The sequence below is a fragment of the Triturus cristatus genome, chromosome 3_2 (assembly GCF_964204655.1).
Source record: "Triturus cristatus chromosome 3_2, aTriCri1.1, whole genome shotgun sequence".
Classification (NCBI taxonomy): domain Eukaryota; kingdom Metazoa; phylum Chordata; class Amphibia; order Caudata; family Salamandridae; genus Triturus; species Triturus cristatus.
In genome coordinates, this window is record NC_140584.1 from 519708940 (window position 1) to 519721753 (window position 12814).

Here is a 12814-nt window from a genome sequence, read left to right on the forward strand (position 1 = left end):
TTCAGATATTCGCGCTTTCTCTAACATGATTATTGAAATAGCGGACGATTTAAAAATAAAACAAAAGAAAAAAGTATATAATCAAGAACCTAGATGGTTTAACCAGGAATGTTCAAGGTTAAACAAGGAACTGAAAACTACCCTAAAAATAAAACCTAGGAACAATTCTGAAATAAGAAACCTAAGGAGAAAGTATAATATAGCTCTGAATATTAGGAAAACTGAGATCCGAGAAGAGGGTTGGGATAAATTAATACAAGCAGCAACAACTCTGGATACCACCCTATTTTGGAAAACTATCTATTATCCCTTCTTCAGAGATACTTCAGTGGTAAAGATAGATGTTTTAGTGCCTATAGAGGACTGGGTAACACATTTTGAAGGTATCTTTAATCCAGGAGGTGTAAATACCCCGCAAAAGGAGAAAAATAACTTTATAATAGTTGAACCTGTAGAGATACCTCGGATAACGCTAAAATAAATCAAAGGGGCACTAAATAAAAGTGCTAGTGTTAAAGCTGCTGGCCCTGATGGGGTCCCAATCTACGTTTTCAATCAGGATACTGAATTCTGGTCACCTATCCTATTGAATTTTTTATCACAACCTTTGATGGAAAGCTGCCCACATCTTGGGTTGAAAGTTTTATAGTTCCTATATTCAAAAAAGGGGCTAGAGGGAATGCCAAGTGTTATCGACCCATATCTCTCCTTGACTCTACCTCGAAGTTCATGGGGAGAGTCTTGTTAGGAAGACTAGAAACCTGGGCCTCTGAGAATAATATTCTCTCAGAGGTCCAGTATGGCTTTAGGTGAGGTATTGGGACGATAGAACAATGTGTAAACGTTGATCTTTTGGTGGGAAAACATACTTTAGCAAAGTGGGGGTCCCTACACCTTTGTTTTGTAGACCTCACCAGTGCTTTAGACCTGGTAAACCATGACAAACTGTGGCAAACACTGGTTGAGTTAGTTGTCCCCAAAGACATTGTTTGTTTATCCCAGATTTATACTTTTTTATTATCCAGAGTTCGATTTGGCTTGAAGGGAGAATGTGTGCCGGATTTTAGGGTAACTCTTGGGATAAGACAGGGGTGCGTTTTAGCACCCCTCTTATTATCACTATATATAAATAACGGCGACTGTTTTTTACAGAACCTCAAGGCTGACGCACCCAAAGTAGGACCTCGCCCCACCCCAGTGCTTCTTTTTACAGACTATGCCGCCCTTATTTCAAGGACGGCAAATGGCCTGCAATGCTTGATAGAAAAATGTGCCCATTTTATGACTGAAAAGGATTTAAAATTGAACCTAACCAACACCTTTGTCATGACTTGTGGCAAAAATAGTAGAATTAAAAAACACTATGTGGGTGGTACCGCGATTGATAGTCTCAAGTCTTACTTATTTGGGCCTATTGTTTAATGAAAATGGTACATGGGGTTCGCATATTAACTTAACAAATTTAAAATTTACACAAACCATAGAGGGTATTTTTAGAGTCTCAGAAAAAATAGGAAATAAACCCAAAAGGGAAATGCTCACCCTATATTGAAGTAAAGCAATTTCCACTGCATGCTATGGTGCAGCACTATGGGGGAGAGCTAACACTGTAACCCTCCAAATACAAGAGAACACGTTTTTAAAACTTTTGCTAGCAGTCCAAGTTGTACATCGAATTGTTTAGTTCACAGAGAATTGGCAGTTCCCTATATCAGTGATTTTATAAAAACAGCTGGCTTAACACTATGGCATGGGATTTGGACGAGAGAAGAAGCAAGGTTCACTAAGATTATAATACTTGACTGCCTGGCTCTAGATAATAGTAGGAAAATATCGTGGCTTGAACACATACAAACTTTATTAAAAATCTGCAGTTAAACCCTAGAGCATAAAGAACCTATGTCTATCCAAGAATACAGTAAAAAAGAATTGAAAACCAGGCTTACTACTGCAATGGACCTAGTAAGGGAGGGCGAATCAAGTACAAAACGAAGTATCATCTTTTACTATGAGCGCCCATTTTTTTATGGGCTTACAACCCTATCTTCTTATAGTTAGAAATGTTCAGTACAGGTTCTTTTTGACTAGATTAAGACTTGGTAACTTACATTATTTAGTTGCATTCCCCAAGATTAGGAGAAGGTACCTCGTTTTGCCAAATTGTCCATGAGATGGAAATTCTCCTCAAACCACGTTGCACTTTTTAATTATTTTGTGACTTTTATAGGGACATTCGTAAACTTGCTTTGAAACCTCTTTTTTTAGCAAATACATTTTATCACTAAACAAGCTTTTAACTTTATCTGTAGCCTAGAGAATGAGAAAATTATGACTGCTGCTTGCAATTTTATTCAAATGTCTATTAAGAAAAGAGACTTATTCTTATTTGGAGGCTTTAACCTATGAAAATTATGAAAACTAAAGACGGAATTATAATGCCCCCTGTTTTAATTGCATGATATTTAGAATCAAACGCACTTTACGTTTTGCTGAGAAGACCGGTTTTAAGATTAATGAATTTAAAAGATTTTTATGAATTTTTATTAAACTGTTTCCTCAGATCATTATCTAAAAATGGACTGTATCTGTAAAGTAATAGTGATTGTGTAAATAATGTGCTTTTTATCCTTGTTGTTAGTATGTTTTTATGGTCATGTAAAATGTACCGAATAAAGCTTTTTTTGATTTGACTTTTTCAGTGGATACCTCCTGATAGGAAAGTCAATAGTGGATCCTATAGACCCACATTTTGATGTCTTCTTCACCACTGGGTTGTGTTCTGCACCAGAAACAGTACTTTCTTTAAATCTAGATGCCTGCTGTTCTGGAGATTCCTCCTATTGTGTATACTCTTGCAAGATGTAACTGGTTCCTAAAGTTAATTGTTCACAAGGCTTTCTGCGTCTCCATACTGTTGTGTGCTAGTTGTCTAATAAGACTGTTTATCTGACTGATTTCCTAGGAGAAGCCATAAATGATATCAAAAGGCAACATCGTATCTGAGTGACTTGCTTGTCCTAGACTAGCTACCCCAGATAAGGAACAGAGTAAGCCACTATGCTGCGACCACAGCTCCATTGTGAGGACCTTGGGAACCCAACTAAAGATAGCCAGCCGAACCAGCTAACCACTTCCTAGGGGGAGGGGGGGGGGTAATATAAAAACTGGCACTGGTATAATTTCAGACAACCGCACGTTTTCACGCCCACACCCCTTGCCCCCATCCTTTTTTTTTTTTTTTTTTTTTTTTGGACTACCACCATCTGTGATTGGTCACGGCTCTTGGAAGTCATTGTCCAGCCCATATCCTCAAGAAAACTCTCCATCCCTGTACGTCAAATACACCTTCACAGTATACAGTATGTTGCATTCAGGACATTTAGGAAAGGAATATCAAAAGGAGACTGAAAGGAGAGCCGTAATGGAAGGAACAGGGTTTTTTCTTTAGAATCTAGTAAAGTATCGTGTCTTGAGTGGATGCAGATGTCTGCACCCCTATCCTTCACATCCATTGTCTCACCCAAAGGTGATATAGTCTAGAGGCAAGAGAGGCTAAAGCCCAACTTCAGCCCTTAAGAGATGCCGTCTGAGCCAATCAGAATATTAAGTATCCGTCCTCCGTCTGCGCAGCCCGTCAGACAATGTGTTCATGAGAAAATAATCCCAATTCTGGTACTCAAAGGCAGGATGGGCATCATCCAGGGAGACTTTACGACAGCCCTGCAATGGGTATTAAACCTGCAGAAGTGCCTTCCCTTAGCGCTGCCTATTCCGGAAGTTAACCTGAGTTTCACATGGACAAGAAGCCCTGCAGTGAATTATTGCTCATAGTCCACACACAAACGTCGTACTAGGATTATTCGCAAAGCTGAGAGCTAAAATCACTGACATAACCACTAACATAATGTCACACGTTTAATGCCTGCAGGATAGCCAAATCTGAAATCAAGAACCACACAAACTACGTTTTACACAGTCAGCTTTCACTTTAAAAAGTAAATCTTGCACAAACTCCTTGGAATTCTCAAAATGCAGCATTTCTGACAAAATCCATCAATCCCATTCTCTGGCGATCGAGACGAGTAATTCCAAGCAATTTAAAACAATTAGTTCCACAGTAGACCAACACAAACCAAACCCCCCATTACAGGGAGTAAGTGAAGTAGTGAATCATATGTCACCTTGCAGGAGATTGTCTTGAAGAGGAAGAACCATACGGGCATGGTCATTGTTTGCTAGTAGATAAGTTGTAAAATGCCCGAAGGTCCACTGCAAGGATTAAAGTTGCCGAAGAAGCACCTATCAGTGAAAAAAGTTTGGTCCCTTCTAAATAACTCCATTAAATTTTTTTTAAATGTTATCGTCACTTCAACATCAAACATTTCCACCTCAATAGCAGCTTTACAGGACCTGTACTTTGAATCATACAGTATGTGAAACTATAACTGGTCCATGCAATGCATAACACAAAATTGCTCAACATAAAAATAACTGCAGTGTAACACCCCACATTGTGAACCCTGGCCCCAACTTCGGTGTGTGACCTCTAAATAGGGTCACCATTCTCATAAGCCCATTGCAGTAGTGACTACGTTTGTGTGGCATCTCCAGTGCTCACCACTATTGTGGGTGCATAGGAATCTCCACCAGTGAAGTCATGCATCATGGCTCTCCACGCTAATAGGTCATCCAGCAGTCTTACATCACTCCTCACTTTCTTCATATGTGCTTCTTCCACGCCCGCACATTTAGTCACATCTCGCAAACAATCAGTTGTCTGGGGAGGGTCTCTGGTTGACCCACCTAATAGCTATTTGGCGTTTGACAAGCGTCAATCCAAATATTACAAACTTCCTACTAAGTTTCCTCTTCTTCCTAATAGTGACTAATCCCAATAGGCATTGCTTTAAGTCCTTCGAAATTAGCTACCGCGCAACAGTGTAGATGTCCCAGAACAGCGTCCCTATAACTAATGATTGGGGGTGATGCAGCGGAAGCGGTGGGGAATTTAATTTCACATCCACACCAACCACTATACAATTATTGGAAATGTAACTCCAACGACCGGCCCATAAGTAATTTTCACTCAGATAGCAGTATCAAAGGTCCTCCTATCTTTGGTAGAGCTAAAAGGGACTAAATAATGAAACCGAATGCTATTTCCTCATGAGGATCTGCAATGAAGAAATGTGCTAAACATCTGTAATCCTCAAATCCATGTCAAAATAATTCAATAACTCATGAATAAGACAAACACTAATTCTTATCTTCTTTCTTTTGTTATTTCTTAAAATGAATGGTCCAACGAAAGTACACAAATTAGAATGGCATCTTTGTTTACAATGATACAGTAAAATCACAAACCTAATACGTCTTATTTCAAAATACATCAGACCGGTATAAAGGAGAGGGAGAAAAATATCAGTGCAAAGACATACGTAAGACTATCACTTCTCATACGAACCTAAGAAATCGAAAATACTAATGCACGTCGTGCAATTAGTCTGAAAGCTAACCGCTCGGCCGAAAGGGTATAGCAAAAGCAGCATCACCAGCTGATGTGCAAAGTCGTTTAAGTAAGAGTCTCTTCAGGATTTGCAGGAAATAAGCCAGCTAGAGATTCAGGATTAGTATGACACGCCACGCACACTCTGAGAATGGGCTCGGGAACGGACTCTGTCGCAGTTTTTCTCACAATCTTCTTTTATAATAATTTGTATCATTAAGTTCTTCTTACATTTCATTGGTCACTCCACATGAGGTGACAGTTTTTCGCGCTTACTTTGTGAAGTCGTTTAGTAAGACTATTGTGAAAACTACATTACATCCCCTTCCGAGGAAGGAAAAGGAAATCATTGCTACAAAAAGTATATACTTGTCCTTCCTAAACTACTACTTGTTACAAACGTTGAAGCAATTATATTAAAAGAAACTTCATCTCTTGTCTACACAGGAAAAGCCTAGACAAATTCATTCAGAAAAAGACTGTTTAGCATCCTAGAAACATTAGAAACATTTGACGGACAAAGGAACATCCTCTAACATCTAAGGCTTACATTATTTTAGCAGCAAGGAAATAATTTCTAAAGGGTTCATGCAGTCTTTCACGAAGGGAAAATCACTTTCTTCAGAACTTGTCATATTTTCTGCATATTAGGAGACATGAATCACACTCGTTAGATAGACAAAATAAATCTTCATTAAACATTTATTACTAATTGGCTGTTTCCAAGCATTATGCAGGTTACTTGTTCCTCATTTTCTGAAAGACATCTCTTTTTTTTCCATTACGTTTGACCATTTTTTCATTTTCTCTGCATTTAGGAAACACTGTCGAGTTTCCTCTGCACACTTTCACGTTGTACACTATATTTTCCATGTTGGTACATCTCATAATTGGTAAATTTTCCTGGTTAATTCACACTCATGGACAGATTAGATTGAGCAGATTTTATTAGCAAAAATCATACTCCATCAGAGGACCGCTCCACATGACGTGAAAGAAGTCTGCCAGTGTGTCTGCAACGCGTGCACCCCACATCTCTAGTAGGATATATTGTGTGTAGCTGTTTAGGCGAGTGATATGTATGTGATATGTATTATGATGAATTGAGTACGTTTTAAGTGTGCATTGGCCGAGACCTCTCGCACCCCTGGTGTATTTTTGCCCTTTCCATAGTTTTGATAGGGAACTCACTTAAGTCTTTGCCATGTGTCCTCCACTTTAAGAGAAGTTTGGGTCTCAGCTTGTGGGGCTCAGTAGAAATGGGTGATGAGGTGTCAGTCGACCACCTGCAACAGTCAGCAATGTAACAAGTGTCTGGTAGCATCAGGGGCATCTGGAGACCCAGGCCAAATTCCCTAGGCTAGTGCCGACATTTTAGGATATTGGAGAAACTGCCTATTTTCTAAATTAAAAGTATCTGCTGCCTCCTGCAGTATAATGAATCGGCCTGGTGGGTAGAGGTCACCAAAGTTGGTACCCCCCTCCTGCCACCTGACTACAGCCATGGTGTGGGCAGTTTGTACAATGGGCCATATGCACCATACCTCCAGTTCCAGGGCATACAGTATCCTACATATTACCACCTGCAATTCCCCCTCCTTTAGTGTGCACACCAGTCTTGGGATGTGTGGTTGTGATGCAGGCATTCTGCTGCCACACAGACAAAAGGGAACCTGGTTCTCTGCCCACAGTGGTAGCTGCCAGCAGGAATTTCTCCCAGTTAGGTTCCTTGTCAAACCAGTGCACAGCGTGTTGTAAGTGGGACGCTAGGTAGTAGAGTTTGAGTTCTGGTACCTCCATTCCCTCTATCCCATTCCAACTTGGCCAGTCCAACCCGATGCTGCCTTTCAGCCCACAGTAAGTGCACCAGGAGTTTGTCCAGTTCGTGGAAAATGCTCAGGGGGATCTAATGCATCGTTCCTTTCAAGAAGACATAAAAGCACTGGGACAGTACAACCATTTTGGTTAAGGCCATCTTCCCCATCAAGGTAAATCTAAGAAAGTTCCAAAACGTACTTGACTGCTTTAGGTTATCTAGCACGCGTCCCACATTTAGTGCTTGGCACTTTTGTTCCCCATGTGACCTTTAACCTTGTATTTAGCAATGTACCTGGAACCACATTTAGGGAGATCCCTGCTATCCTGTGGAACAAACTATTCAGGCTAAAAGAAAAAGTGGTCATATGATCTGCAGACTGAAAGGGTGGTATCTGTGAAATACTGTGGATACCTGTTGTAATGCGTGGTGGTCGGCAGTGAGGCCAGCAACGTGACCCGCTTCCTGAGAAGAGCCATATCCCAAGATGTTTTGCCTCTAGTTTGAAGCCTTTGGTGTGACTTGCGGCAGTGGAAGGTATGAACATCAAGGAAGCTCCCCTTTCACCTTTAATATACAGCTCACATGCTCGAGGGAACCAAGCGAATGCTTAAGCTTTGTAATCACAGGTCCATATTTATGCACTTGTAGTGCATAATCTTTTGATTCCCTCACCACAATGTATTGTATGTGTACATCCTGTTAGTCCTGCTGTATATTTGTTTTTTGTGCTTTTTTTTCTTTTCAAAAGGCAACTGTTGCTGAAAGCAATAAAAATGTGTAATCTTCTTTTCCATTTCACTGGTTAATGTACTGTTCGTTGTATACTTTATAGGCAAAATTTTGGTAGTTTCTAAGCCCGACACTTTTGTATAAATATTATTAAACATTTCTCCTTTGTGTTTCTGTGCAGGGATGGATAGATAATTTTAACGGACCAAGTGGACTTTTTATCGCTGTAAGTATATTCCAAATAAATGTTGCCAGTAGTAGGTTTGAATATAATCTTACGCTGTATAATTGTCTGAAAAACATTCTTTTCATTTTTTTTTGTAGGCAGGAAAAGGAATCCTTCGTACAATGAGAGCTTCCAACAGTGCTGTTGCTGATCTAATTCCCGTAGATGTAGTTGTTAATACAACTCTTGCAGCAGCTTGGTACTCGGGTGTTAATAGGTATACCAGGTGATCACTGTAGTTTATTTTGATAGCAATTCAAGTGTGTATTCTTTCTTTCTTACTGTCTTCGAATGTCTAAACTTTAATGAAATAGTACAAACTGTGGTTATGGACTACCAACCTTCCTTGTTAGCTACACCAGTGTTTGCGTGGAGCTGTTAGATAACCCTTCTTGATAGCCCCTTCATGTTTACATGAATTGCTGTTCTTTGTTTTTCCCCTGGAAAACAAAGAAGCAGAGGATAATGGCATCCAATTTGAAGTACATTTTTTTTTTTGGAAAAATTATTCCTTTTAAATTGTTTCATATGGTGGAATGTTATCTGATACCCCGTTTGCTGCCTGTCCCTAAAGTTGAGGAAGCACCCCATCCTGTAAGAACATTTATGCCACATCAAAAGCACACTAGATTATTAGACACCACTGACTTCTACCACATTCTCAGACCAACAGTGAATAAGAGAAATGGGAGTGCATCCGACTGAGCCAGGTTTTAGGTCAGTAAGAGGATCTGGAATGAGTAGAATGCAGTCTCTTTATCAGTTTCTTCAACACGCAGACCTATGCTTTTTCACCTAGAGGAAACTGCCTGGTAATTACCGTTTTTTTGTGTTGAATCTGTTCTCTTAGGTTTACATTAAAAGCTGCAGCAGTGTCTGGGACAGTTTGTTAGCAATCCTTGGCATTATCTTATAGCTTGAGGTCCTTAGTGTGTACCAACTCGACATTTACAAGCATTTTGCAGAAAGACTAATGGCTCAAGGTCTCCACTTCACAACCATGTCTACAGTGTTTCCAGACATGCCACAGTTCCTTCAGTTTCTGGGGTTACAAGGCAACCATATCAAATGAGCATCCAGAAGCAGTATTGGAGCAGTATTACAAACTCAAAATGCTAAACCTTTTCCTGTCGAACAGATACTTCTCACTGAGATGTTGATCTCGGAATACGACTCTCCAACGGTCTCGCGTCTTGTGAAGAAAAGGCATCACATCTTTGATTCTTGTGTTGATCAGAGTTTTCCTTCATTCCGCCTAGCCAGTGTTTGCATCTCTGTGGGAGCTCGGTGGGTTAACACATTGGTGCTTGGTGCAGAAATGGTGTCCACGCCTTTTTAGTGGAAGGGTAGGCATGACGAGCCTTAAATGCATATCCAAGATGCATACCTTTCCAGTGTTTATTGCTTGACATTCCCAGTCCGTTCAATATGTTGTGAGCTTTTTTTTCTGGTGATATATTTTACTGCATAGATCATACACAAGAAGGATTGCGTTGGAGGAGGATCCGTCACAATGCATTTGTTCCTCTGATTTTTCATTGTGCTGATCGCCCACTCTGTTATTTATTTTTGATCTTTTTCTGAGACTGGAATATTCTGGTACTTTATTTTCATGCACTATCTTATGCTGGGTTCCTTCTCGGCCCTCCTTTCACACTCACTTTGGTACCTAGCTTTAAACTACTGCATCAACTGTAATCCCTAATTCCCAGTATTGCCAATGAGTTGTGAGTCTCTTAAGGTGCTACTTGAGACTTTCACATGTGTATTGCTGTGCACGTTGGCATCGTGATTTCTGGGAGGAGGTAACCTTTTCTTCGACAATCAAGGAGGAAACTAGAGAGACCTTTAATGTGTTCAGTCGTGACAGTTCTCTTAAAAGGACTCTGCATCAAACTCCTCGCAGCTATTACTGCTTACAGAAATGACAGACCTCTTTTTTAGAATCCCAATCATTAAGGACTTTCTAGATGGGCATAAGTGTTACCTCCAGTTACGAGACATTCCACTGCTTGGAAGATTAATGTAGTCCATTCAAAATGTAATCCATTTGAACCAAGCCACATTACCTTCTTGCAACCTACTTGGTGGAAGGTTGCATCAGCATGTATGGTTAGTGAAATACAAACCCTGTGCGTCCATGAACCCCACACTGTACTACATAAGAATAAGGTTGTCATGTGAAAGCATCCAGATTTGCTTCATACGTGATATCAGACTTTCTTCTGAATCAGTCCATTTTACTAACACTGTTTTTTCATTCCTCTCCCTCCTAAATATCGTTAAACAAATTGGTGTTTTTTTTTAAATAATGGGCTTTTCCGTAACTTTTACTGTATTCCAAGCTATCCATTTGGGAATTCCTGATGGAATGTCTCTGGTATCTGTGTTATTAGAAAGGCAACCATTACTTATGAGGCACACCATAAGCAAAGTTTACAATAGGAAATGCTTCAACTACTACTTCATTAAGAAACGTTTCAATCAGGGTCCTAAGCGCGCCTACCCACCTGTGAGTGTCTCAAGATGCTGGGTGGGGGAGGGGCTGTGTTTGCAGTTCAGTCGAATAGCTAAGTCTTGTGGTTCTTCCTGAATTGCGGCAGCGATGGTGATTGCTTGAGGTGCAGAGGCAGGGAGTTAAAGGTCTTCGCAGCAAGATAGGAGAAGGATCTTCCTCTAGCTGTGGTATAATGGCCAGGGCTAGTTGGGCAGTGCGGAGAGGTCTGGTGGGAGTGTAGGAGAGGCGGTGGTTGAGGTATGCAGGTCTGGCATTGTGGAGGTTTTTGTGAGCGTGCAGGAGAACCTTGAAAGTGATTCTCGTGTTAACACATCAAGTGACTGATGATGTGTTTGCAGCATGGGATGTTCAAAATGTGTCTGGCAGAGGCGTTCTCCAGTTGCTTGTGTTTTTTTGGGCTGTTTCTGTGTGGTACCGTCCGCGTGCGTTGCTGTAGCAGAGTTTACTGCTCACAAGTGCATGGGTGAATGTTTTCCTGAACTCGGTGGGGATCCACTTGAAGATCTTACGAAGGATACAGAGCGTGTGGAAGCAGAAGGACGAGATGGTGTTGATTAGGCGGTTCATTGAGAGTGAGGAGTCCAGGAGGACTCCGAGGTTTCCTGCAAGGACAGAAGCCGAGATCTCCAGCAGGATGAGGGCTGCAGTCTCACCTCAGTTGAGGAGGGTATGGATGTTGTGTGAAGTAGAGAGGAGAGCGGTCTCAGTGCTGCAGTTGCTTCTGAAGCCCGGTTGGGAAAGGTCCAGGAAGTTGGTTTCAATGAACTTGCAGTTGGATGTTGATGGCTTTCTTGATGACTTGATGGCTGGGAAGGGGAGCCAAGAGATGGGTCTGTAGTTCTTGAGGTCCGTCTGGTTGGTAGGTTTCTTCAGCAGGGTGTTGATCTGTGTACTGCCAGTCTCCTGGGAAAGTTGCGGACTCGATGGAGCAGTTGATGGTGCGGCAGAGTTTGGGTGCGATGGAGGTGCCCGCCCTGTTGAAGATGTGGTGGGGGCAGGGATCCGAGGGGGCTCCGGAGTGGTTGGTATACATGGTCTTGGAGGTGTTGTCCAAGGTAATCCAGTTGGTCAGGGTCTGCTGGGGGCTGGAGCCATTGGGTGCGGTGGTTGCGGGTGGGGTGGGTGTGCCTTGGGTTGCGAAGCTGTCGTAAATCTCTTTGATCTTGCAGTGGAAGAAGGTGAAGGTTGTCGTAGAGGTCTTGGGGCAGGCGAAATGTCTACTTTCTCTGTGATGGGCTTGGCCAATTCTTTGACTACGACAAAACGTTCTTTGCTGTTGTGTGTGTTGGCGTTGATGCGTTTCTTGAAGGCTGCTTTCTTTGTTGTTCTGATGAGGTGGTGGTGTGCGGTGACGAAGGATTTGAAGACTGTGTGGTCTACCGTGATTTTTCTGCTCCTCCATCTCTTCTCGAGTTGTCTGCAGGTGCCCCTAGACTCTTGGACAAAGAGAACCAGCTGTCTTTCTTGGAGAGCTGCTTGCCTGAGGGTTTCTTGAGTGTTGGCACATTCGGAGATCCAGCTGTGGAAGTTGTGTACTTAGGTGTTGGTGTCCGTGGATGTCAGTGGTAGGGCTTGCCGAGGGAGGTAGTGAGCTGGTCTTCGCTGACCTTTTTCCAGCTTCTGCGAGGAACGCAGTAGGTGTGGTGGCGCATGGTGAGTTTGGCGAAGAAGTTGACACAATGGTGGTCGGTCCTGTGTGGCTGATGGAGATGCTGCTTGTGGCGAAGATGGGGTCGAGCGTGTGTCCTGCTGAATGGGTTGTTGTTGTGACTAGTTGTTTGAGTCCGATGGTGGCGAGGTTCTCCAGTAGGGATGAGGAGTTGTGGTCTTCGAGGTTGTCCAGGTGGAAATTGAGATTGCCAAGGAGGATGTAGTCCATTGAGACGAGCATATTAAGCGATAAGTTGGCTATGGCTTTGCTGAAGTGGGGTGGGGGGCGCGGGCGGTCCAGGAGGTCTGTAAAAGAGGGTGCCGCAGAGGGTGTTAGGGTTTATCTGGATCTGTAAGTGGAGGTGC

The 12814-nt window shown here is 42.0% G+C and overlaps 1 protein-coding gene across 5 annotated transcripts in view; it reads left to right on the forward strand.

Annotated features, from left to right (window-relative positions):
• FAR1 (fatty acyl-CoA reductase 1) overlaps positions 1-12814 on the forward strand; it is a 528293-nt gene that overhangs the window by 225015 nt on the left and 290464 nt on the right. For 3 of the 5 annotated variants that reach the window (XM_085648214.1, XM_085648213.1, XM_085648217.1), the window contains 2 exons: positions 8236-8280; positions 8379-8506. In XM_085648214.1, the coding sequence (XP_085504340.1) occupies positions 8236-8280; positions 8379-8506 (173 nt within the window). The remainder of the gene's footprint in view (positions 1-8235; positions 8281-8378; positions 8507-12814) is intronic. The other 2 variants (XM_085648216.1, XM_085648215.1) reach the window with 1 other exon arrangement.